Source organism: Lithobates pipiens, unplaced genomic scaffold (assembly GCF_037356315.1).
Source record: "Lithobates pipiens isolate NorthernLeopardFrog02 unplaced genomic scaffold, aLitPip1_a1.2 Scaffold_10, whole genome shotgun sequence".
NCBI classification, from domain to species: Eukaryota; Metazoa; Chordata; class Amphibia; order Anura; family Ranidae; genus Lithobates; species Lithobates pipiens.
This window is the reverse complement of record NW_027507686.1, coordinates 174,092,933-174,118,837: the sequence shown is the minus strand read 5'-3', so window position 1 is coordinate 174,118,837 and position 25,905 is coordinate 174,092,933. Positions and strand designations below refer to the sequence as shown.

Sequence of the window (25,905 nt, the reverse complement as noted above, 5' to 3'; positions counted from 1 at the left end):
AGGGGCCTTTATGTTACGATTTATATAAAAATTTGTTTTACAACTAAACAATTAATATTGTTTGTAATCTATAGCAGATACTGCTTCCCTGATTGTCTTTGATTAAAACATCAAATAGCCCTGAATGAAAAAAATAAATTCTCGCATGATAATGACATTTTGTTTACTTAGCAATTTTACAATAAATACAGGGCTAAGGGGCTTTTATTGATACTAAGTCTATGGGGCTGATACCACAACCGCTACGGGGAAAAGGACAGATGAGGACAATAGAGACATTTTTTTTCTCTCCCCTTAACTTAAATCAAAGTATATCCAAAATTTATAGGATACTAATTCAAGAAATAGAACCAGAATTCCCTCCATATCTGGGGAAATGGGAAGAGGAGATAGGCCCGCTCAGGAACATAGAAGGAAAATCCTGAGAATTCCTTGCTACTCCTCAGGAGATACAAAGTTGAAATGTGCTATAGACTCCTGGCAAGATGAATGAATGAATGAAATACTTGTATAGCGCACAATGCAAACTGAATCGCCTCTAGATGGTATGTGACCCCCCCCCCCCCGAGAGCACACAGGATCGGGGCAAAGGGACCCGGGGACCTTTGCGCACCTCTGGTGGGAATGCACAAAGATCCAACCCTACTGGGAGGGAATGTTGGCAGCAACCTAATAAAAAAAATAAAAAAAATTGTAATTGTAATGATTTTGAATTTGATTATCACAGCGCAGCTTTTTTTGAAAAATTGGCAGCAACCTACCAAATCACAGGAGAACAGATACAGAAGAATCCTTGGGATTGTCTATTTAATGATACAAGGAAAATGGCCCCTCACTATAAGAATACCCTAGTTCCATTTCTTTTAAATGCAGCCAAAAGCATAATCCCGAGTCTCTGGAGGTCCTAGGAAGTTCCAAGTATGAAGGACTTGGTTGCAGGGGTTGAAACAATAAGAATTATAGATGAAACTATCCATATAGAAGAAAATTCATTGGAGAGATTTTGGAATTTATGGGGGAAAATGGCGGGAGTTCAGGGAGTTGGGAACCTGGAGGAATTGAAAAAGATGTAGAGAATTGAGGAGGGAAGGAGGGAGGGGGGTATGGAATGGGTTTTTTTTTTTTTCCGGTGGGAAGGTTTTTAGGGGTAGGGGAAATAAGTGGATAGAGCATAGATAAAGGAACAGCATGTTTTTTCTTTTTAAAGAGGAGGGCCGGTTTCAATTATTATTATTTTTTTTTAAGTTAGCAGCTGCAAACACTGTAGCTGCTGACTTTTAATAAGCACACTTACCTGACCAGGGCGCCCGCGATGTCGGCCGCCCGAGGCTGACCCGTCCCTCGGTCTCGGGTCCCGGCGCCGCCATTTTGGCTAAGGGAAACAGGCAGTGGAGCCTTGCGGCTTCACTGCCCGTTTCCTACTGCGCATGCGTGAGTCGCACAGCACTTTGTGAATGGGGCGCGCTGTGTTCTGGGACACACAGTTCCCAGAACACAGCACGACCCATTACCCAGAAGACGCTGCACGGAGGAGAGAAGACAGAAGATCTCCGCGGAGGAGGAAGAGGCAGATTAGGATGATGTGCCTAGCAACAGGCATTTCTGGTAAGTTAAAAAAAAAATCTTTTTTTTTTTCAGATTTTTTTCAAATTTTTTATGTATTTTTTTTTTCAGGGTGGCCCTCCACTTTAATATGTGACTGTGTTTATTTATATCTATACAATGAAATAAATAAAAAGTGTATATTTAAACATAAAAAAGTCTATGGGGCTGAAATTGCACAGGAGTTGCACCAAAGTAGTGGAGGAACCTTTTTTTTTTAAATCAACTGATTGGAATGATCACCAGTGAAAATAATGTAATTTCACTTGTCATTTGACTCTGTGGGGTTGATTTACTAAAACTGGAGAGTTCAAAATCTGCAACTCCCAGTAACAGCAGCATAAGTTTTCATCTGGAACAGGTACTGGTTGGCGTCCATTGGCACACGTGATCATAGGAGGTGGTTCACACTTTATGTAAATGTAAAGTAAATGTAAAGTCACAGCATCTTGAGTCACACTAATTCGAATGGTCACCATTGCACATAATGTGATTTCACTTGTCATGCGACACTGCGGGGTTAATTTACTAAAACTGGAGAGTGCAAAATCTGCAGGTCTGCATAGAAATCAATCAGCTTCCAGGTTTTTTGTTAAAGTTTAATTGAACAAGCTGAAGTTATAAACTGATTGGCTACCATGCACAGCTGTGTCATGCTCCCGTTTTAATAAATCACCCCCATAGTGTCTCAAGTTGCATCCTAAGTCACACCAGTGTGAACCGGGGCTTAATATGACTAGAAGAGCTTACATTCACACTCCCAGTGCCAGCAGCATAAGTCTTCATCTGGAACAGGTACTGGTGGGCGTCCGTTGGCACACGTGATCTTAGGAGGTGGTTCACACTTGATCTGCGTAATCTCAATTGTGTTGTTTTGTAAACACCGAGCCTTGGTGCAGTTACACAATGACCAGACTTCATCTTCCTGGAGAAATACAGAATTTCAGAGGGTTACATGAGACAGTGTGACTTGCCCCTTAACTTAGGCGAAGTTCTCATTTCAGACCCATAATGTAGTTTAGAGATCAATTTACATATATTTGTGTAAATGTAATATAAGCCTTGAATAGATAAGGACCAGGACTTAAATGGCTGAATTAAGACATTTGGTTACTGAGAAGTAATCAAATTAAACAGAAAAAGGACAAATAATGTATCCTGAAAGAATATAAGAGATGTGGCCTCTAAATCAGCAACATTTATAACTTACATTAATAGGTCATTATATAGATTATAAATTTGTGGCTAGCAAATAAAATAACCAGAGCAGGATGTTCTAACTTAGGTGGTATGTTCCCATAATAGAATAATCATAAGAAAAAATATACTAACTTTATAATGTTTATCAAGTATGCATCCGGTAGTAGGTGTTGTCTTAACTTCAGTTGTTAAAGTTGTGGTTTTAGTAATGGTGGTTGAGCTTTGTCTTGGAGTAGTTGATGGTGTTGTAGTGGCTGTTGACTGCGTTGAAGGTGGAGTTGGAATACTAGTAAATGATGTTTTTGGACTAATTGTCGGAGGTGTTGTTGAGCAAGGCCAATGCTGCACTTGAGTCTGACATTCTGGATCACAGATGACTTTGTAGCAAGTGTCATCAGTTACACCGCTGGTTATCTCACCTGACATTTAAAACAAATATTATCATAATAATTGCGGCATTAAGCTTTTTGGATATTACAACAACAGTACATTATGTATTCTAAAATCCATACAATACCATTTTATTTTATATATCAGATTAATATATTTTAGATGTGTGAATGCAGTAACTTTACTTCACTTTCACTATACACTTTTATAGTAACTGTTATCAATAAATGTATCTCTATAGAAAAAAAAGATTTCATTTAATTTTGGATAGATGGAGAAGGTTAGACCCCTGAAATTGTTATTGCTATTTGTGTCCCAATTGGGAGTTACATGCTATCTATTTGTACTGGTGACAACTGTTACCAAGAAAGTGAGGGAAAATCCACAATTTTAGCGTTGTCCTCAGAACAAGAGGTAAGGGAGAATATTTTCATTAAAGACCTGTTCCTGGGACAGTAATGCCGCGTACACATGACTAGACTTTTTGGTGGACTTTCAGCGGAGTTACAACGGACTTTCCGAAGGAACGGGCTTGGCCACACACAAGCACACCAAAGTCCGATGGATTTGAACGTGATGATGTACGACCGGACTAGAATAAGGAAGTTCATAGCCAGTAGCCAATAGCTGCCCTAGCATCGGTTTTCATCCATTGGACTAGCATACAGATGATCGGATTTCTCCATAGGAACTGGGTTCCGGCAGAGTTCCGGCAGAAAAAATTTGAAACATGTTCTATTTCTAAAGTTTTGGACAGCAAAGGTCTGATGAAGCCCACAAACGATTGAATTGTCCAACGGATTCTTTCCGTTGGACCTTTGCTGTGGAAAAGTCCGGCATTAGTGAAGGGGTATTCCTCTAATGATAAACATATGGCAAAAAAACAACCTTGAAGAGGTTATATCCCTTTACTACTTTATTCAAAGCTTGAACAAGTCATATTAGTTGTGCTTCCTCTTCTCAACAATACCTTCCGACTCCCTTAAGCCAGCCATAGATGGATCGAATCTCGGCGAGTTCAGCGAAGACCGGCAGAAATTCAATCCAACTATGGGCAGGCTGGTTTTACTGGAGCCAATTTATAGATTGACTTCAGTAAAACCAGCCTTTCGTATTTTCTGCATGCTATAGCTGCCAGCAGTGATCTTTGTATTCTGCCGGCGAGAAAGGCTCCCTGCGCTCTCTGCCAACAGAACACAATTACGATATGGGAGGGATTCAGTGTGGATGGGGGAATAAGGCTATTTTCTTTCCTTTCACCTGAGGTGGAAGGAAGAAAATGACATAACGTATGGCCTGCTTTAGTCATTTATCTGAGTCTTCTGGCTGTACATGTAAAAATTAATTTACCATTAACATATCTGCCAATAATAAATCAATGAAAACCTATAGATGTGCTTGCAATCAGAGATTTTCAGAGTTGCAAAGAATACCAAATCACATGCAGGAAAAAAATAATCTTTTTTTTGCTTGCATGTGATTGGGTGATAGAAGCCAGCAGAGCTCCCCCTTATTTACTAAATTCTGGAGCAACTACACTTGCAGATTGTACAGTCTATTTGCCTTTAGTAAACTAACCCATCTGTTTCCATAACTAAATAATTATCACTTTCCTGTTGATTACATTACCTGGTGTATGAGATGCCCCATTGTATACACATACACACATTGTAGAGGAAGTGATAGTGATGTCCTGAGTATTATGTGAGACAGGAATTGTGGTAATAGAAGTTGTAACTGGTGATGTCTCACTCCTTGTGGTAGATGGTGCCTCATGTGTCACTGTAGGGCCAGTTGTAACAATTGTGGTAAATGCTGTTAAAAGAAATATAAAAAAAATAAAGGGACTGACATTTTATTCTTTCAATTTATTAAAAAGAAAAAAGGAAATTAAATCATCACAGTCCAAACTATGTCTGGTACCCTTGATTCATTAATGCATTCAAAGTAAACTGCGGTCAATGGTAACCCCCAAAGCCTTAACAACTGTTCATGCAAGAGTACCAAGTCAACAACAATGGTAACTTAAACTATATTATCACATTCTGAATGTGCAATTGTTTTAAAAGTGGGGCCAGAAGGAGAAGCAAAGAACAAGGCATGGCAATGGATTACTTTTTATCTATAGCACACCATATCATTTTTTAACTCCTATCTACAGAGTAAAAAATTACAACATATGTAATACCTATTAAAGTACCTTCTGATATAGTTGAAGGGGCAGTGTTCTTTGTAGTAGTTTCAGCTGTTGTTGCCTTTACTGGAGTAGTAACTTCACCTGTCGAAAATTCCGGAGATGTATGTGTAGTTGCTCCAGATGTAGTAATCTGAGTGACAGTTATAGCAGAGGAATGTGTGGATGTAGTATAATGGGATGTGGTGGGAGTAGCAGCTTCAGTGGATATGAATGGTTTAGATGTGAATGTGCTTGTAGCAGTGACTTTTGTGGTTGGAGTTGGTATAGATTCAGTAGACGTGTATGTTTCTGTAGTTTTACTTTCCATGGTGGGACTTGTATTAGCTGTATTGCCTGTTGTTGTGATTACTACAGATGTTGTATGTGTGGAAATTGTTGTAGTTTCCTCATTAGAAGCAGAAGGTGTAGTATGTGCTGCAGCAGTAGCTGAAGTTTCTCCAGAGGTTGCAGATACAGTTGTACTGGCAAGAGTTACTTTGGTGGTTGAGGCTGTTGTAGATTCAGTAGGTGTTTTTATTTCTGTTGTTTTATGGGTAGCAGGAGAACTTGTGGTAGCTGGTACACCTGTTGTTTTGCTTAGTGCAGATGTTGTAGGTGTGACAATTGTTGTACTTTCACCAGTAGTTCTAATAGGTTCTGTGTGTGGTGTAGTAATACCTGGTGTTTTGCCAGTAGAAGCAGATGATGTAGCAGTAATAGTAGCAGAGGTTGTTGTAACTTCAGTGGCTGGGGTTGGTGTTGATGCAATTGATGTATGAGGTGTTGTAGCACTGATTGTAGTAAGAGGTGCAGTTGTGGTGGGGACAGCTCCTTTGGTGGTTGAGCCTGGTACAGATTCAGTAGGTGTTTGTATTTCTGTTGTTTTATGTGTAGCAGTAGAACTTGTGGTAGCTGTTAAACCTGTTGTTTTGCTTAGTGCAGATGTTGTAGGTGTGACAATTGTTGTTGTTTCACCAGTAGTTCTAATAGGTGTTGTGTGTGGTGTAGTAATACCTGGTGTTTTGCCAGTAGAAGCAGGTGATGTAGCAGTAATAGTAGCAGAGGTTGTTGTAGCTTCAGTGGCTGGGGTTGGTGTTGAGGCAATTGATGTATGAGGTGTTGTAGCACTGCTGGTAGTAAGAGATGCAGTTGTGGTGGGGACAACTCCTTTGGTGGTTGAGACTGGTATAGATTCAGTAGGTGTTTGTATTTCTGTTGTTTTATGTGTAGCAGTAGAACTTGTGGTAGTTGTTACACCTGCAGTTGTGCTTAGTGCAGATGTTGTAGGTGTGTAAATTGTTGTTGTTTCACCAGTAGTAGTGAGAAGTGTAGTGTGTGCTGTAGTAACAGTTGGTGTTTCTTTAGTGGATGCTGTTGGTTGAGATTCAGTAGTTGTTGTAGTTTCAGTGGCTGGAGTTGGTGTTGATGCAATTGATGTATGAGGTGTTGTAGCACTGCTGGTAGTAAGAGATGCAGTTGTGGTGGGGGCAGTTCCTTTGGTGGTTGAGCCTGGTACAGATTCAGTAGGTGTTTGTATTTCTGTTGTTGTATGTGTAGCAGTAGAGCTTGTGGTAGTTGTTACACCTGCAGTTGTGCTTAGTGCAGATGTTGTAGGTGTGTAAATTGTTGTTGTTTCACCAGTAGTAGGGAGAAGTGTAGTGTGTGCTGTAGTAGTGGTTGGTGTTTCTTTAGTGGTTGCTGTTGGTTGAGATTCAGAAGAAGTGTAGATTTGTGTGGTTGTAAGTTCAGTTAAAGGTGTTGTTTTTGCACTTGTAGTAGAAACTATAGCTTTGCTAGTAGTAACAGCTGCTGTAGCAGTAATAGTAGCAGAGGTTGCTGTAGTTTCTGTGGCTGGGGTTGGTGTTGATGCAATTGATGTATGAGGTGTTGCAGCACTGCTTGTAGTAAGAGATGCAGTTGTGGTGGGGACAGCTCCTTTGGTGGTTGAGCCTGGTATAGATTCAGTAGGTGTTTGTATTTCGGTTGTTTTATGTGTAGCAGTAGAACTTGCTGTAGCTGTTAAACCTGTTGTTTTGCTTAGTGCAGATGTTGTAGGTGTGACAATTGTTGTTGTTTCACCAGTAGTTCTAATAGGTGTTGTGTGTGGTGTAGTAATACCTGGTGTTTTGCCAGTAGAAGCAGGTGAAGTAGCAGTAATAGTAGCAGAGGTTGTTGTAGCTTCAGTGGCTGGGGTTGGTGTTGAGGCAATTGATGTATGAGGTGTTGTAGCACTGCTGGTAGTAAGAGATGCAGTTGTGGTGGGGACAGCTCCTTTGGTGGTTGAGCCTGGTATAGATTCAGTAGGTGTTTGTACTTCTGTTGTTTTATGTGTAGCAGTAGAACTTGTGGTAGTTGTTACACCTGCAGTTGTGCTTAGTGCAGATGTTGTAGGTGTGTAAATTGTTGTTGTTTCACCAGTAGTAGGGAGAAGTGTAGTGTGTGCTGTAGTAGCAGTTGGTGTTTCTTTAGTGGATGCTGTTGGTTGAGATTCAGTAGTTGTTGTAGTTTCAGTGGCTGGGGTTGGTGTTGATGCAATTGATGTATGAGGTGTTGTAGCACTGCTTGTAGTAAGAGATGCAGTTGTGGTGGGGACAACTCCTTTTGTGGTTGAGCCTGGTATAGATTCAGTAGGTGTTTGTATTTCTGTTGTTTTATGTGTAGCAGTAGAACTTGTGGTAGCTGTTAAACCTGTTGTTTTGCTTAGTGCAGATGTTGTAGGTGTGACAATTGTTGTTGTTTCACCAGTAGTTCTAATAGGTGTTGTGTGTGGTGTAGTAATACCTGGTGTTTTGCCAGTAGAAGCAGGTGATGTAGCAGTAATAGTAGCAGAGGTTGTTGTAGCTTCAGTGGCTGGGGTTGGTGTTGAGGCAATTGATGTATGAGGTGTTGTAGCACTGCTGGTAGTAAGAGATGCAGTTGTGGTGGGGACAACTCCTTTGGTGGTTGAGACTGGTATAGATTCAGTAGGTGTTTGTATTTCTGTTGTTTTATGTGTAGCAGTAGAACTTGTGGTAGTTGTTACACCTGCAGTTGTGCTTAGTGCAGATGTTGTAGGTGTGTAAATTGTTGTTGTTTCACCAGTAGTAGTGAGAAGTGTAGTGTGTGCTGTAGTAACAGTTGGTGTTTCTTTAGTGGATGCTGTTGGTTGAGATTCAGTAGTTGTTGTAGTTTCAGTGGCTGGAGTTGGTGTTGATGCAATTGATGTATGAGGTGTTGTAGCACTGCTGGTAGTAAGAGATGCAGTTGTGGTGGGGGCAGTTCCTTTGGTGGTTGAGCCTGGTACAGATTCAGTAGGTGTTTGTATTTCTGTTGTTGTATGTGTAGCAGTAGAGCTTGTGGTAGTTGTTACACCTGCAGTTGTGCTTAGTGCAGATGTTGTAGGTGTGTAAATTGTTGTTGTTTCACCAGTAGTAGGGAGAAGTGTAGTGTGTGCTGTAGTAGTGGTTGGTGTTTCTTTAGTGGTTGCTGTTGGTTGAGATTCAGAAGAAGTGTAGATTTGTGTGGTTGTAAGTTCAGTTAAAGGTGTTGTTTTTGCACTTGTAGTAGAAACTATAGCTTTGCTAGTAGTAACAGCTGCTGTAGCAGTAATAGTAGCAGAGGTTGCTGTAGTTTCTGTGGCTGGGGTTGGTGTTGATGCAATTGATGTATGAGGTGTTGCAGCACTGCTTGTAGTAAGAGATGCAGTTGTGGTGGGGACAGCTCCTTTGGTGGTTGAGCCTGGTATAGATTCAGTAGGTGTTTGTATTTCGGTTGTTTTATGTGTAGCAGTAGAACTTGCTGTAGCTGTTAAACCTGTTGTTTTGCTTAGTGCAGATGTTGTAGGTGTGACAATTGTTGTTGTTTCACCAGTAGTTCTAATAGGTGTTGTGTGTGGTGTAGTAATACCTGGTGTTTTGCCAGTAGAAGCAGGTGAAGTAGCAGTAATAGTAGCAGAGGTTGTTGTAGCTTCAGTGGCTGGGGTTGGTGTTGAGGCAATTGATGTATGAGGTGTTGTAGCACTGCTGGTAGTAAGAGATGCAGTTGTGGTGGGGACAGCTCCTTTGGTGGTTGAGCCTGGTATAGATTCAGTAGGTGTTTGTACTTCTGTTGTTTTATGTGTAGCAGTAGAACTTGTGGTAGTTGTTACACCTGCAGTTGTGCTTAGTGCAGATGTTGTAGGTGTGTAAATTGTTGTTGTTTCACCAGTAGTAGGGAGAAGTGTAGTGTGTGCTGTAGTAGCAGTTGGTGTTTCTTTAGTGGATGCTGTTGGTTGAGATTCAGTAGTTGTTGTAGTTTCAGTGGCTGGGGTTGGTGTTGATGCAATTGATGTATGAGGTGTTGTAGCACTGCTTGTAGTAAGAGATGCAGTTGTGGTGGGGACAACTCCTTTTGTGGTTGAGCCTGGTATAGATTCAGTAGGTGTTTGTATTTCTGTTGTTTTATGTGTAGCAGTAGAACTTGTGGTAGTTGTTACACCTGCAGTTGTGCTTAGTGCAGATGTTGTAGGTATGTAAATTGTTGTTGTTTCACCAGTAGTAGGGAGAAGTGTAGTGTGTGCTGTAGTAGCAGATGGTGTTTCTTTAGTGGATGCTGTTGGCTGAGATTCAGTAGTTGTTGTAACTTCAGTGGCTGGGGTTGGTGTTGATGCAATTGATATATGAGGTGTTGTAGCACTGCTGGTAGTAAGAGATGCAGTTGTGGTGGGGACAACTCCTCTGGTGGTTGAGCCTGGTATAGATTCAGTAGGTGTTTGTATTTCTGTTGTTTTATGTGTAGCAGTAGAACTTGTGGTAGTTGTTACACCTGCAGTTGTGCTTAGTGCAGATGTTGTAGGTGTGTAAATTGTTGTTGTTTCACCAGTAGTAGGGAGAAGTGTAGTGTGTGCTGTAGTAGCAGTTGGTGTTTCTTTAGTGGATGCTGTTGGTTGAGATTCAGTAGTTGTTGTAGTTTCAGTGGCTGGGGTTGGTGTTGATGCAATTGAGGTATGAGGTGTTGTAGCACTGCTGGTAGTAAGAGATGCAGTTGTGGTGGGGGCAGCTCCTTTGGTGGTTGAGCCTGGTACAGATTCAGTAGGTGTTTGTATTTCTGTTGTTTTATGTGTAGCAGTAGAACTTGTGGTAGTTGTTACACCTGCAGTTGTGCTTAGTGCAGATGTTGTAGGTGTGTAAATTGTTGTTGTTTCACCAGTAGTAGGGAGAAGTGTAGTGTGTGCTGTAGTAGCAGTTGGTGTTTCTTTAGTGGTTGCTGTTGGTTGAGATTCAGAAGAAGTGTAGATTTGTGTGGTTGTAAGTTCAGTTAAAGGTGTTGTTTTTGCACTTGTAGTAGAAACTATAGCTTCGCCAGTTGAAGCAGATGATGTAGCAGTAATAGTAGCAGAGGTTGTTGTAACTTCAGTGGCTGGGGTTGGTGTTGATGTAATTGATGTATGAGGTGTTGTAGCACTGCTTGTAGTAAGAGATGCAGTTGTGGTGGGGACAGCTCCTTTGGTGGTTGAGCCTGGTATAGATTCAGTAGGTGTTTGTATTTCTGTTGTTTTATGTGTAGCAGTAGAACTTGTGGTAGTTGTTACACCTGCAGTTGTGCTTAGTGCAGATGTTGTAGGTATGTAAATTGTTGTTGTTTCACCAGTAGTAGGGAGAAGTGTAGTGTGTGCTGTAGTAGCAGTTGGTGTTTCTTTAGTGGATGCTGTTGGTTGAGATTCAGTAGTTGTTGTAGTTTCAGTGGCTGGGGTTGGTGTTGATGCAATTGAGGTATGAGGTGTTGTAGCACTGCTGGTAGTAAGAGATGCAGTTGTGGTGGGGGCAGCTCCTTTGGTGGTTGAGCCTGGTACAGATTCAGTAGATGTTTGTATTTCTGTTGTTTTATGTGTAGCAGTAGAACTTGTGGTAGTTGTTACACCTGCAGTTGTGCTTAGTGCAGATGATGTAGGTGTGTAAATTGTTGTTGTTTCACCAGTAGTAGGGAGAAGTGTAGTGTGTGCTGTAGTAGCAGTCAGTGTTTCTTTAGTGGTTGCTGTTGGTTGAGATTCAGAAGAAGTGTAGATTTGTTTGGTTGTAAGTTCAGTTAAAGGTGTTGTTTTTGCACTTGTAGTAGAAACTATAGCTTCGCCAGTAGAAGCAGATGATGTAGCAGTAATAGTAGCAGAGGTTGTTGTAACTTCAGTGGCTGGGGTTGGTGTTGATGTAATTGATGTATGAGGTGTTGTAGCACTGCTTGTAGTAAGAGATGCAGTTGTGGTGGGGACAGCTCCTTTGGTGGTTGAGCCTGGTATAGATTCAGTAGGTGTTTGTATTTCTGTTGTTTTATGTGTATCAGTAGAACTTGTGGTAGTTGTTACACCTGCAGTTGTGCTTAGTGCAGATGTTGTAGGTATGTAAATTGTTGTTGTTTCACCAGTAGTAGGGAGAAGTGTAGTGTGTGCTGTAGTAGCAGTTGGTGTTTCTTTAGTGGATGCTGTTGGTTGAGATTCAGTAGTTGTTGTAGTTTCAGTGGCTGGGGTTGGTGTTGAAGCAATTGAGGTATGAGGTGTTGTAGCACTGCTGGTAGTAAGAGATGCAGTTGTGGTGGGGACAGCTCCTTTGGTGGTTGAGCCTGGTATAGATTCAGTAGGTGTTTGTATTTCTGTTGTTTTATGTGTAGCAGTAGAACTTGTGGTAGTTGTTACACCTGCAGTTGTGCTTAGTGCAGATGTTGTAGGTGTGTAAATTGTTGTTGTTTCACCAGTAGTAGGGAGAAGTGTAGTGTGTGCTGTAGTAGCAGTTGGTGTTTCTTTAGTGGATGCTGTTGGTTGAGATTCAGTAGTTGTTGTAGTTTCAGTGGCTGGGGTTGGTGTTGATGCAATTGAGGTATGAGGTGTTGTAGCACTGCTGGTAGTAAGAGATGCAGTTGTGGTGGGGGCAGCTCCTTTGGTGGTTGAGCCTGGTACAGATTCAGTAGATGTTTGTATTTCTGTTGTTTTATGTGTAGCAGTAGAACTTGTGGTAGTTGTTACACCTGCAGTTGTGCTTAGTGCAGATGATGTAGGTGTGTAAATTGTTGTTGTTTCACCAGTAGTAGGGAGAAGTGTAGTGTGTGCTGTAGTAGCAGTCAGTGTTTCTTTAGTGGTTGCTGTTGGTTGAGATTCAGAAGATGTGTAGATTTGTTTGGTTGTAAGTTCAGTTAAAGGTGTTGTTTTTGCACTTGTAGTAGAAACTATAGCTTCGCCAGTAGAAGCAGATGATGTAGCAGTAATAGTAGCAGAGGTTGTTGTAACTTCAGTGGCTGGGGTTGGTGTTGATGTAATTGATGTATGAGGTGTTGTAGCACTGCTTGTAGTAAGAGATGCAGTTGTGGTGGGGACAGCTCCTTTGGTGGTTGAGCCTGGTATAGATTCAGTAGGTGTTTGTATTTCTGTTGTTTTATGTGTAGCAGTAGAACTTGTGGTAGTTGTTACACCTGCAGTTGTGCTTAGTGCAGATGATGTAGGTGTGTAAATTGTTGTTGTTTCACCAGTAGTAGGGAGAAGTGTAGTGTGTGCTGTAGTAGCAGTCGGTGTTTCTTTAGTGGTTGCTGTTGGTTGAGATTCAGAAGAAGTGTAGATTTGTGTGGTTGTAAATTCAGTTAAAGGTGTTGTTTTTGCGCTTGTAGTAGAAACTATAGCTTCGCCAGTAGAAGCAGATGATGTAGCAGTAATAGTAGCAGAGGTTGTTGTAACTTCAGTGGCTGGGGTTGGTGTTGATGCAATTGATGTATGAGGTGTTGTAGCACTGCTGGTAATAAGAGATGCAGTTGTGGTGGGGGCAGCTCCTTTGGTGGTTGAGCCTGGTACAGATTCAGTAGATGTTTGTATTTCTGTTGTTTTATGTGTAGCAGTAGAACTTGTGGTAGTTGTTACACCTGCAGTTGTGCTTAGTGCAGATGTTGTAGGTGTGTAAATTGTTGTTGTTTCACCAGTAGTAGGGAGAAGTGTAGTGTGTGCTGTAGTAGCAGTCGGTGTTTCTTTAGTGGTTGCTGTTGGTTGAGATTCAGAAGAAGTGTAGATTTGTGTGGTTGTAAATTCAGTTAAAGGTGTTGTTTTTGCACTTGTAGTAGAAACTATAGCTTCGCCAGTAGAAGCAGATGATGTAGCAGTAATAGTAGCAGAGGTTGTTGTAACTTCAGTGGCTGGGGTTGGTGTTGATGCAATTGATGTATGAGGTGTTGTAGCACTGCTGGTAATAAGAGATGCAGTTGTGGTGGGGACAGCTCCTTTGGTGGTTGAGCCTGGTATAGATTCAGTAGGTGTTTGTACTTCTGTTGTTTTATGTGTAGCAGTAGAAATTGTGGTAGTTGTTACACCTGCAGTTGTGCTTAGTGCAGATGTTGTAGGTGTGTAAATTGTTGTTGTTTCACCAGTAGTAGGGAGAAGTGTAGTGTGTGCTGTAGTAGCAGTTGGTGTTTCTTTAGTGGATGCTGATGGTTGAGATTCAGTAGTTGTTGTAGTTTCAGTGGCTGGGGTTGTTGTTGATGCAATTGATGTATGAGGTGTTGTAGCACTGCTTGTAGTAAGAGATGCAGTTGTGGTGGGGGCAGCTCCTTTGGTGGTTGAGCCTGGTGTAGATTCAGTAGGTGTTTGTATTTCTGTTGTTTTTCTTGTAGTATCAGAATGTGTGGTACTTTCAGCAGTAGTAGCTAAAACACCTGTTGTGCTTAGTAGAGATGTTGTAGGTGTGACTGTTGTTACAGTTTCACCAGTGGTACTAAGTGTAGTGTGTGCTGTAGTAGGTGGCGCTTCTCCAGTGGTTGCTGTTGGTTTAGATTCAGAGGAAATGTAGACTGTTGTAGCTGTAAGTTCAGTTATAGGTGATGTTTTTTCAGTAGCAGCAGATGTGGTAGCGATAGTTGTAGTTTTATGTGTTGTTTCTGTGCTGGAAGTAGGCACTGCAGTTGTGCTGGTAACAATACCTTTAGTGGTAGAGGATGGTGTAGATTCAGTGGATGTTTGTATTTCGGTTGTTTCACTTCTAGTAGTTGAACCTGTTTTAATAGTAGGTGTAACACCTGCTGTGGTGGTTAGTACTGATACTGTAGGTGTGTAAACTGTTGCAGTTTCACTAGCAGTGGTAGGATGTGAAGTGAGGACTGTAGTAGTAGCCAGTGTTTCTTTAGTGGTTATTGTTGGTATAGTTTCCGAAGTGTAGGCTGTTGTTGTAGAAGGTGATAATATGGTAGTAACGCTGCCTGTTGTAACTACGGTGGGTGAGGTTTCTTTTGTAGTACTGGATGAGAAAACTGTTTCACTAGTAGGGATAGAAAGTGTGGAAGTTGTGGAAGTAGAAGTGGTAACCGTTGAGGGTTCAGTGCCTTTTGATGTGGTGCTCTGGATAGCTGTTACATTAGAAAAAAAATAAAAATAAAAAAGTGAATATAATATTGAATATGCAGCTATAACATGCTCATAAAATGAAATAGAAGGGAGGTGTGGCATTCTTAGGAAAGGAGTAAGAGGAGTGTAAATATATACTGTAGATACATATGCAGTTATAACATGTTCAAAAAATGAAAAAGCTACAAAACATGATGTACATTACAGAGGAGAGGTGTTTCTTTATCAGGTACTGAGTAAGGGGAGTTTAGTGTTCTAATATCGCATTAAATTGTTAGGCAGAGTTCACAGTTTTTCAGGGCTTTAACCAATGCACATTAATGCAAGTTATATCATGTGTCAACGTGCCCTTCCATAAAGTGTCACTAAATTATGGTTTAAAAAATAATTCTTTCAAGCATGTATTCCTAATAAAAAAATAACCTTCTATTGCTCTCAGCCTCCTCCAAATCCAAATACCTTTTTTTCTACTATGATCCAACTTCCTGTTAGTGGGTGGCTACATTGGTTCTCCATGGTCCTACTCATGGGCGTCCGTAGAACTTTTTTCAGGGGGGGGGCATCATTTTAGGGTCACCCATGCACCGCCCCTTTACGACAATGTCATTATCACATTATCACGGTCAGAGACTGCAGACGTAGTACAGTCCCTAGGATAAGTAATGGAAAATGGCCAACAGGCCCTCTTACCAGACCCAGCAAAACTACAGCAGTGATTCCTCTCGCTGGACGATCGGTCACTCTGGGTTCCCCGGAGGCGACTCTGGTCAGTAGTGTAGCATGTCTGTTCCCTGGCAGAGGCTCCGTCTTTCACTCTCTGGTGGTGCTGGGCAGCATGGCTCTCTCTCTGGCTTCTGTCCAGCACACTCCTCATTCTTTTTCCTGCAGCACTCTCTCCCTCAGCTTTTTTCCAGGCTGCAGTCTCTCAATCTTTCTCTTGATCGAGCTGTAGCCTCCTCCCTGTGGAAAATGGGGCCACCAATCTTTGGGACTACCTGTCCCATGGTGCTCTCCTCTCCTAGTCTCCTTTGATTGGCCCTCAGTTATGGCCATTAGGGAAGGAACGGAGCGGGCAGGATGCTGGGCGGGGAACCTGGTAAGAGCCGCCATCTCTTTTCCCTGACAGGAGAAAGGGGGGGGTGAGTGGGGGAAACCTCTGATAGCCCACAGCTTGCCTTTCTCCTGTCACAGCGCCACCGAGTTCTCTGCTGGACTGAGCAGGGGAAAGAGCCCGAAGTCACACTACACTGATGGGGGAGCTTGACAGCAACTTAACGGTGTCACCCCACTGGTGGGTGGCACCTGGCTGCAGGCCGCCCGCACCCCGATAGCGACCCAAATGAGCTGAATTTAAGATATGATTCCGGGAGGGGCACTTGACCCCCCTTCCCCCTTACCTGCGGACGCCCATGGTCCTACTGTATGTAGGAACGTAGTCATCTTCTCTTGCTCACTTCAAGATGGACTATGGACAAAGGACTATGGGATTTGTAGTGTGCATAGAGTACTTCTTGTTCCAAACAAAGTGAAGTAAGGGGGGGGGGGGGGGGTTCAGGAGCTCATTGAGGGCATTAGAAGGGGGCAGAAACACAATAGGAAACCATTAATAAAAAATAAATTACTGGGTCATTGAGTACTGGATTAGTACTGATCATTTTTGAATAATAAGGATATTGTTTAGTGTCATTTTATTTTGAATGGGTTTCCACCCCAGCCTAGTGAAGCTAAAACGGAACCTCACTTCCGTTTTACAACACACAACAATGCACACCGCAGTGCAGGTGTTGTCTTGTTTTGGGTGTGCATAGCTCCCAACTGTCCCTGATTTCAAGGGACTGTCCCTGATTTGGCGCAATCCCTCTGTCCCTCCTTCCTCTTCCTTTGTCCCTCATTTTGGTCTGATCCATATAGTTGTATATAATATGCACTTTTTATCTTTCAAAAAGTGTTTCCCAGAGCTAAACCTTTCATCTTAATTCTAAATTGCTGCATTTGTAAATTTTAAAAGCCAACATAAAGGAATAGTAGTGGTAAAAAAAAAGCCCTTGTGGATTTGTTTAACCTTTTTGGGGTTAATTCTCCTTTAATGGGGTGTGATAGGGGGTGTGTCCTATGCCTACATACATTTGTTAGTAGGTGTCCCTCATTCCCACTTCAAAATGTTGGTAGGTATGGGCGTGATTTAAAATGAATGGCACCACAACTCTCTAATGTAAACATAATGCAGTACTGTGCTTATCACTACATATGTACTATTGTGATCCCAGCCCTAAAAAACAGTGTCTCGCATTGTATGCTGTAAATTGACATGTACTGTAAACTATCTTGCAAAAAATAGTTAAATACTGAAAATCCATAGGTAGTGTTTTGATAACAGGGGTACTTGTGCAATGGGTCCATACTTTAGCACTAATTTAGTTTTAGTGCTATAAAGTAGATTCCATCTATTCTAATAATGTAAAGTCCACTTACCATTTGTTGATGAAGTAGGATTAACTGCAAGACAGAATAAAAACAATCATTTGGACATATAATGAAAAACGTAATGATTTACAGTTAATAATGTTCAGTTAAATAATATGTTTATATAATCCTATTATATATAATATAATATTATTATATTCTTTTCACTTTTTATAAGTGATCACATACCCTCTGTATAAGGAGCTCAGAGAGCTGGGGGGAGGAGAAGCAGCAACACACTGATTTTCCCAGTTCCCTTGTTGCTGACACGCCCGTGCAAAAAGGGTGTTTCAGCAAAAGTCTGATCATTGGAGTTCTCAACACAACCAGAAAAATGACCACGCTGTGCTCTCATGCCTAGTGTGTTCAGTTTTTAATAGAAAATCAGAAGGACTTGAAGGATCGTCAGGAATTTCACACAAAGGAAGCAATTCAAAGTGAACAGGATACTTTTTTCATACAAGTACATGGTACAACAGGCACATATCAGGAATATGAAATGTTGTATTTACATATTATTTAAAGGATAAGTTCACCTTTGGGAATACGTTACATGTTCCACCCATCCACGCAAATTCAGACATAGCATCTGGCTGCTCAGCCCAAGCTGCTTCTCCTCGATGGAGAATGTAATATACTTCCCCATACCCAAGAATATCTCAGTACTCCCATACATGAAGGAAGCAGCAGGGGAGCATAGCAAAAGTTAGTACTAGTGATTAGGGGGTAGCCTAACCAGAGAACTAGTGATTTTGGGAAAAGGCTAAATCCAGATTCACACTTGTGAATGGGACCATCACCGATTACATGCAAGAACCTCAGCAGGGGTTCCCAGTGATTAGACACAGGAGGCAGCCCTATTGAAATCAATGGGAAGCTGACAGCTCCAGCAGCTAATCACGGGCGCTCAAATGTAATCACTTATTGAGCGATTACTTGCAGATGGTCAGCCCTGGAAGCAGACTGTCTGTGTCCAGGGTCAATCAGTCACAGGTAATCACTCCATCACACCACATAGAGGTGAACTGTTCATAGATCTTCCCAATTATCATAAGATCTTTCTTTTCTCCCAGTACACCTCTTCCTCATGCACATCCCAATTACCCCTCATTCAGGATTTTGGAAAACCAAATTCCTCTGTCCTTACTTTTGTATTATTTCTTTCAGATCAGATGTATACAGTCATTCAAATATACTATGTAACGTCAAAAAGTGTATCAATTGCACTAAGCCAGGGGTCTCCAAACTTTCTAAGTGCATGGCCAGGTTACTGTCCTTCACACTTTAGGGGGGCCGGACTGCGGCCAGTGGGAGTTGAAGTTGTAGTGGCATCAGTGGGAGTAAACAATGCATCTTTGGCATTAGGGAGAGGAATAGTCATTGACCAACATCATTGGTGTCAGTGGGAGACATAATGCCCCATCGTTGGTGTCAGTGGGAGAAATAGTGCCCTGTTGTTGATGTCAGTGGGAGAAATAGTGCCCTGTTGTTGATGTAAGGAACAGGAATTATGCCACTTTGTAGGTGTCAGGGAGAGGAATAGTGCCTTGCATCGGTGGGAGGAAAAGTGCCCCAAGTGCTGGATAAAGGCAAATAAAGAGCCACATCCGGCCCCCGTGGCCACAGTTTGGAAACCACCGCACTAAACTATTCACCTAGCATTCAGATTATTGAAATGTGTTTAATGCCGTGTACACACGATTGGACTATCCGGTGGACTTAGTCTGGCGGACAAACCGCCGGAAAGTCCCCCAAATTTCCGAATGAGCGGACCTGCCCACACGGTGGACTTTTCCGGCGGATAGTTTGATCGTGTGTACACGGCATAACTGAACATTATTGCTCATTATATATTCCTGATACGCATGATCGGGAGTAGGGCAAGAGTGTGTCCCTTCTTCCTATCTCAGAAAGTTGGGGGTCATGCACAACCTGTTATCATTTAAAGTGGACATAACTTCAGTATGTTTTTTCATGTTGAAGTGTATGTAAACCCAAAGTCTGTTTTTATGATGTTTGGCATCGTGTCTCACTGTCTATTGTTTCTTTTTTTATTACTTGGGGTACTGCTGATCTAACTATCAGGTCTATCAGACTGCCCAACCAATGGCCAACCAAAGAAGATTCCCAAAAAAGTATCTGCTTATGAAAAGCGTATACTAAAAAGAGAGAGCAACTGAGCACGTGCAGAGAAGGGTGACACAGGGTATTACTTTATTTTAACCACTTAAGGACTGCCTCACACCAATATACATTGGCAGAATGGCACGGCTGGGCACAAGCATGTACAGGTACGTTGCCCTTTAACATGGGTCACGCGCACGCTGCCGGCGGTGCACTCGCGACCCGGTCCTGAGCTCCGTGACCGTGGCCGCGGGACCCGTGGACCCAATCGCCGCCGGTGTCCCACGATCGGTTCACAGAACTGAAGAACGGGGAGAGGTAAGTGTAAACAAACCTCTCCTTGTGCTTCCTAGTGAGCCTGTCACTGATCATCTGCTCCCTGTCATAGGGAAAGACAATCAGTGACGTCACACGCCAAGCCACACCCCCTACAGAAAAAAAAACACACTTAACCCCTACACTGCCCCTTAGGGGTTAACCCCTTCACTGCCAGTGACATTTTTACAGTAATCAGTGCATTTTTAATCGCACTGATCGCTGTATTAAAGCCAATGGTCTCAAAAATGTGTCAAAATTGTCCAACGTGTCCGCCATAATGTCGAAGTCACAATAAAAATCTGCTGCCATTACTAGTAAAAAAAAAAGAAATTATTAATAAAAATGCCATAAAACTATCCCCTATTTTGTAACCGCTATAACTTTTGCGCAAACCAATCAATAAAAGCTTATTGCAATTTTTTTACCAAAAATATGTAGAAGAATACGTATCGGCCTAAACTGAGGAAAAAAAATGTTTTTTTATATATTTTTGGGGGATATTTATTATAGCAAAAAGTAAAAAATATTGAATTTTTTTCAAAATTGTCGCTCTATTTTTGTTTATAGCGCCTAAAATAAAAACCGCAGCGGTGATCAACCACCACCAAAAGAAAGCTCTATTTGTGGGAAAAAAAGGACGGCAATTTTGGTCCAGGGCTTGAAGTGGTTGTATAGTCATTTTTATAACTTTTACCTACAGGAAAGCCTATAATAAGGCTTACCTGTAGGTAAAAAAATATCTCCTAAACCTGTATGGTTTAGGAGATATTCCCCTCGCAATGCACATGCGCACAGGGGATTCTCAGCTGAAAGTCCAGGAGACACCGGACCCTGCTGGAAATAAACATGTCAGCTCCCTCAGCATGGATCGGGCCAGATGTCGGGGGCCTCGTTCTAAGGTAAGTATTTCATAATGAGCTAGTATGCGGTGCAGGTTCCTTTGCAGGTCAGGAAAAAAAAAACTTCAGTGGGTATACTACCACTTTAAATGGTTAAATAGTATAAGCACTTATTTTCAATGTTTTACATAGCTATACCTGGAAAAGAGGCCAACCTGAAGTGATCTAGCAGGACCGAATTTTCTGACTAAAGTTCCACTTTAAGCCTCAGTCATGTACCGTATAAAACTACATTTTTTTGTGTTTGTTATTTTCTTTTCTTATATCGTTTTACTTAGGAATAATATTATGTATGTGAACAATAATTGCACTTTTCTCTTTAGAAAATTATATATCAAGGGCTTTCACAATAATATTCTTCGTCACAGGCTTTAAACCCAACTAGAGGAAGTGAGACCTTGGCAGCCAGATAACTGGAAAAGGAGTTGCATGGCGGTGGGCAACACCCGGTCCAGTGGTTATCCAGCAGCCTGAAGCTTAAGATCTTCACTCTTATGTGCAGCACAGAAGGATAAAAAGGAAAAGGCATTGCAGTAGAGAGATTTTAACAAACCTCAGAATAAAATAAGGGGTAAGACTGGAGTGGAGCTTTTCCCAACATCTATCACCTTCACCCATATTTAGTTTTTGATCTGACATTCTCTTTATAATTACCTTGTGGTGCAGTAGGTGGTTTTGGAACTGTAGAACCTGTTGTAGGTGTACCAATATTTACCTCAGGTGCTGTAGGAAAAAAAACATTTAAAATTAAATTGATTGTAAAGTCTTGTTTTTTTCTATAAAAATAACAAACATGTTATACTTACCTGCTCTGTACAATGGTTTTGCACAGAGCAGCCCAGATCCTCCTTTTTTCGGGCCCCTCTTCTGTGCACCTGGCTCCTCCCTCCTGTTGTATGGCCCCAGGGCCATTTTTAAGGCAGGGCAAAAGGGGCAGCTGCCCTGGGCCCTGTCATTGTTGTGGGGCCCAAAGCAGCTACCTCATACTTGCCAACTATCCTGGTTTAAATTCCCTTGTGAAATGCTGCTACTAATGCTGCCCAGCTCTGCCCTATTGTTGTGTACAGATGACTGGATTCACACCAGTCCGGTACAAATCCCTTCTCTATGCGAAGAGAAAAAGCAGCCGCTCACCGCTTCCTCTTCATTGTAGCTGCAGATCAGCTGAGCAGGGAGAGGGGGAGGTGTAGTGAGGGGGAGGAGAGAATTCCTGTTTACAACAGAACACATCTGCGAATCAGATTCATTCCCATAAAAGAATATGTGCCTGCAATTCACACCGCACTGCCTAGAAAACGCACATGGTTTTTGGATAATGCGGAGTGCGAATGCACATATGCGAACCAGTCTGATTGAAAGTAATAGATTTTTAAATGTTCTGCCAATTGGATGCAGTGTAAGCCAGTGTTAATTTAGTCGACTAAAACATTTTAGTCGACTAAATTAATACTATTTTAGTCAACTAAAATACGACTAAAACTAAAAGCCATTTTAGTCAAAAGACTAAAATGAGGCTAAAACTAAAATGCCATTTTAGTCAGAAGACTATGACTACAATTAAATTGCAATTACTGAAATGTACTTGAGATTTTAGCCAACTAAAATGTACTGGAGATTTAGTCAACTAAATACAACTAAAACTAAATCAATTGCAGAAGACTAAAATGGGACTTAAACTAAAATGCCATTTTAATCCTAAGACTAAAATTAACACTGGTGTAAGCCGCATCCAATTTGCATAAGTGTGAACCCAGCCTGAATCTGGGAGTGCCAGAGTCAAGACGTCACCTACTTACTGCAAGAGGCAAATATGGAATATTCATATTCAGTCGTATGCGGTCTTTCATATTTACTTGACTAAACAGAATGTAATAAACATTTTTCTGAGAAACAGTTTATCACCTACAGAATACAGGAGAGCCCTCCCCTCCCCTGAATGGATATTCTGAGCGCCTTTCACATATGTAGCGCTCTAATTTTTGAGTTATTTGACTTTATAATGACCACTAAAGGGCATCTACTTTCCTACATTCTCCTCTCCTCCACCAACCCCAACCATATTTTTTATGACTACTTTACTTCTGTTATGCTTGTTTTCCAAGTTTGAATTGTGTTGACTGTAATTGTGTAAAATAGGGATACTATTTTAACATTCCTTTAACATCCTTACTTGTACTCTTCCTGTGGGAGATTTTATCTTTAATGTTCTATGAATACAAATTGGATGTGTGATCCATACTGCTGTACATTACGTATCCAGTGACTTGTACCTCACCTAATGCCACACTGTGGGCATGCTGAATGCAGAAATTGCTATCTGGCCATCCAGGTCTTGCTGGATTTCTTAATGCAACAGTAGACTCAAGATGGCTGCCTGGAGCCCATCATAGGAGACAACTTAGTTTCTATTGAGCTTCCCTTTAGGCCAGGGCATTAGGTCAGAAGCTTCTCTTTGGGCATACCACGGCACTGCACCTGCCTAAACTCTCAGCCTCTTTGGAAATGCAGTCCACAGCCTAACAAACAACCATGACAAAGTATAAGAAATGGTCCTAAACCAGTATTACAGAATGACAACTGTGTTTTTCAATACATAGTCAGAATATTTAGCAGGCAAAAGTGCTCTAGTAGCTCTCCCAGGGAGATGGGTCCCATTCATATTGGACAGGAGGATCTGAGACTTCTGAAGCAGGGTGAGGCTGTTTTTCACAAGATCCCTGATCCAAAAGTTGAGCCTCTATTGTTGGGTGGCACCACTTCACTAGAAATTTCAGAATTGGAGGCAAGTGTCCCACTCCTGTACTCACGAGGGTCATGGAGAGCAATGGAAGGGAGTCCACAGTGTAGACACAATGATGCAGCAAATTCCTTCTTGTCCCTCCAATACAACATCACACACATGACAATCTAAAAAGAGATGGTTTTTCATGCTGCATGGATGAGACTCCCATTTGGTCTCCAATTTACTGCCTCAATTTTAATCGGGATTACGAACAAGGACCCTATCCCCAGGCTATAGTAGTAATAGATCAACTACGCATTCACCTGCTGAAATATAATGTTCCAGTGCCAACCACTTTAGTAAGATGGTGCCAATATTCTTGAACCAACATTCAGACAGGGGCTCTGGCATGTCTAAAAGCAGGTCCACTGTTAACCTGATACATCACCAGAACATTAAAAAGAAGGGCATACATTCCATGGCCTTGTGAACTGTTTGGCTGTAGGCCCAAATCCCTTTACCTACATGCTTGGGCCAAGAGGTAGTATTTTTTTCCTCGGGGGTATAAATTTTACCTAGCAGAGTCTGATTGATGCATTACCATGCTTAAAGGGAGGCATGAAATTCATGAATACCACTGAATCAGCATAAAAAAAAACCTATGACACAAAATTGGGGCCTTGATCTGACAGAATCCGTTTTGGACAGTCATATGGCCGTGCTACATGCGCCCAAAAGAGTTTGACTGCCAGTGACAGCAGTTTGATTTTGAGTTGGCGTCACAATGGCAAATTTGGAAAAAGTTGTCCACAAACCCCAAAGCATTATAATACCCAGAGGATGTCTGGATAGCCATGGATAACAGTTTGGTTCAGCTATTGTAATAATCAGAAGGTAGAGAGGAATCTCCAAGAGAAGTTGGGATCCTGCTTTTGCTTTTCAGCCCATTCTGCTGTAGTGAATATTTCAGGTACAATTTGATGTTGTCTGTTGTGGACAGCTGAAACTGCAGGTGTCTCCAGAATCCCTAAGTGGGAGGAAACAACCTCATACTCCACTAAAAGTTGCTCCATGTCACCCTGTGGCCATTCATGCGTCAATATTACTGTGTAAAAGTCCCATCTTGTAGCAAATCATGTATTTGAACCGAGCCAGACAAGGCACCCAGTGTTGTTTCACGGCATCAAGTTTGGTAATCTCTAGGTATGCTACTGGATTTTTATTGATTTAAATGTTTACCCAGCCACCCAACAAATACCACACAAACTTTCTGTTCATGACTCATACCAGAGCCTTTAGCTCAAGCTAGAATGATCTGTAATTATGGAGATTGCATTTGCTTGGTCATAAGCTTTAACTGGAATAGGAAATGACTCATTTACCCCTATCTTACTTTTGAGCTAGTACAGTCCCAAGTCACTGAGAACTGACATCAGTCTACACGTGGATGGGTTTATTCTAGTCATCTTATCCCAGAAAGGGTTTATTCTTTTTAGATACTCTGAGACTTCTGTTTGAGCTGACTGACAGCTAGCCAGAATTAAAGGTAATGTTTTGCCCTTAAAGTGAGTTGGGTATCTACACAATAAGTGTGTGAGTGAAGCAACAACTGGGCAAAACTGGGGATGAAGTGTCAGTAGTACCTGACCAACCCCAGAAAGAATGAAGTTCAATTACTGTCTGGTGGGCTTTAGTTTGAGTCCATAATGGACTAATCGTGTGAAAATCTGATCAAGATGTTTGAGATAACCTTTAAAAGTCTTAGAAGAGGTGATATCCTCCAAATAGATCAATATAGTGTCAAAGTTAAGGTCCTCCAAGCATTGTTCCATAAGATTCTGAAAAATGCTGGGTGAACCGGTTAACCCAAAAGCCATTAGCCTGAATTTGTACAACACTATCAAGTGGTAAATGTTATTTCTGAATCTTCTTCTTTAATGGGCATTTGCCCATTTGTGCTAGCTATCGCTATATGCCCAATTACATGTGAACATCCAAGAATAGCTGCAGATGCTGTCAGCTTCCCAATGATCTGTATTGGGCTTCCTGTCAGTATGTGTGAGAATGGGACCTAAAGGCTTCTCTATTGGTGACAAGGGAAGCTTTTCCGGAATTTACCTTTCTGTAGTCCACACAAAAGCATACAGTGCCAACTTTTTTTTCACGTGGACTATGGGCACAGCTTTCTCAAATGACCTCACTGTACAACATATTACTCAACAAGTTTTGGTATCTTTATTAGTGATGGACGAACTTCCGACGGGACGTTTCGCGAACGCGAAACGCGAACGGACACAAACGTTCGCGAAAACGACCGTTCGCCGCGGGCTCCATTGACTTCAATGGGAGGCGAATTTCGCAAACCTTTAGGTCGAATTTGCGGCCACGGGGTAATTATTAGGGGGTAGCACGTAGTCCCACCACCTGGACAATAGCATAATACATGTATGAGGTGAATTTGGGATCGATAACTACAAGCATTTTTTTTTTATTTGGGAAATTGTTCTGACAATTCAGGACTATGGAGCTAATGAAGGCAATGGAGGAGAGGGAAGGTCAGGGACCAGGGTAGGCAAACAAGAGGGTGCAGGAGATACAGAGCACTGACAGCAGCACCGTAATACAGAGCACTGACATCAGCACCGTGACATACAGCGCTGACAGCAGCTCCGTGACATACAGCGCTGAC

At 41.8% G+C, this 25,905-nt stretch overlaps 1 protein-coding gene across 3 annotated transcripts in view; it reads right to left on the bottom strand.

The window, feature by feature from the left end:
* The window catches only part of LOC143935844 (uncharacterized), a 139,435-nt gene that overhangs the window by 31,652 nt on the left and 81,878 nt on the right, over nt 1–25,905 (bottom strand). For 2 of the 3 annotated variants that reach the window (XM_077459970.1, XM_077459980.1), the window contains exons 33-38: nt 21,149–21,217; nt 17,163–17,186; nt 5,381–14,692; nt 4,822–5,007; nt 2,935–3,221; nt 2,353–2,527 (exon numbers count right to left, since the gene is read on the bottom strand). In XM_077459970.1, coding sequence (XP_077316096.1) covers nt 2,353–2,527; nt 2,935–3,221; nt 4,822–5,007; nt 5,381–14,692; nt 17,163–17,186; nt 21,149–21,217 — 10,053 coding nt within the window. The remainder of the gene's footprint in view (nt 1–2,352; nt 2,528–2,934; nt 3,222–4,821; nt 5,008–5,380; nt 14,693–17,162; nt 17,187–21,148; nt 21,218–25,905) is intronic. The other variant, XM_077459988.1, reaches the window with a different exon arrangement.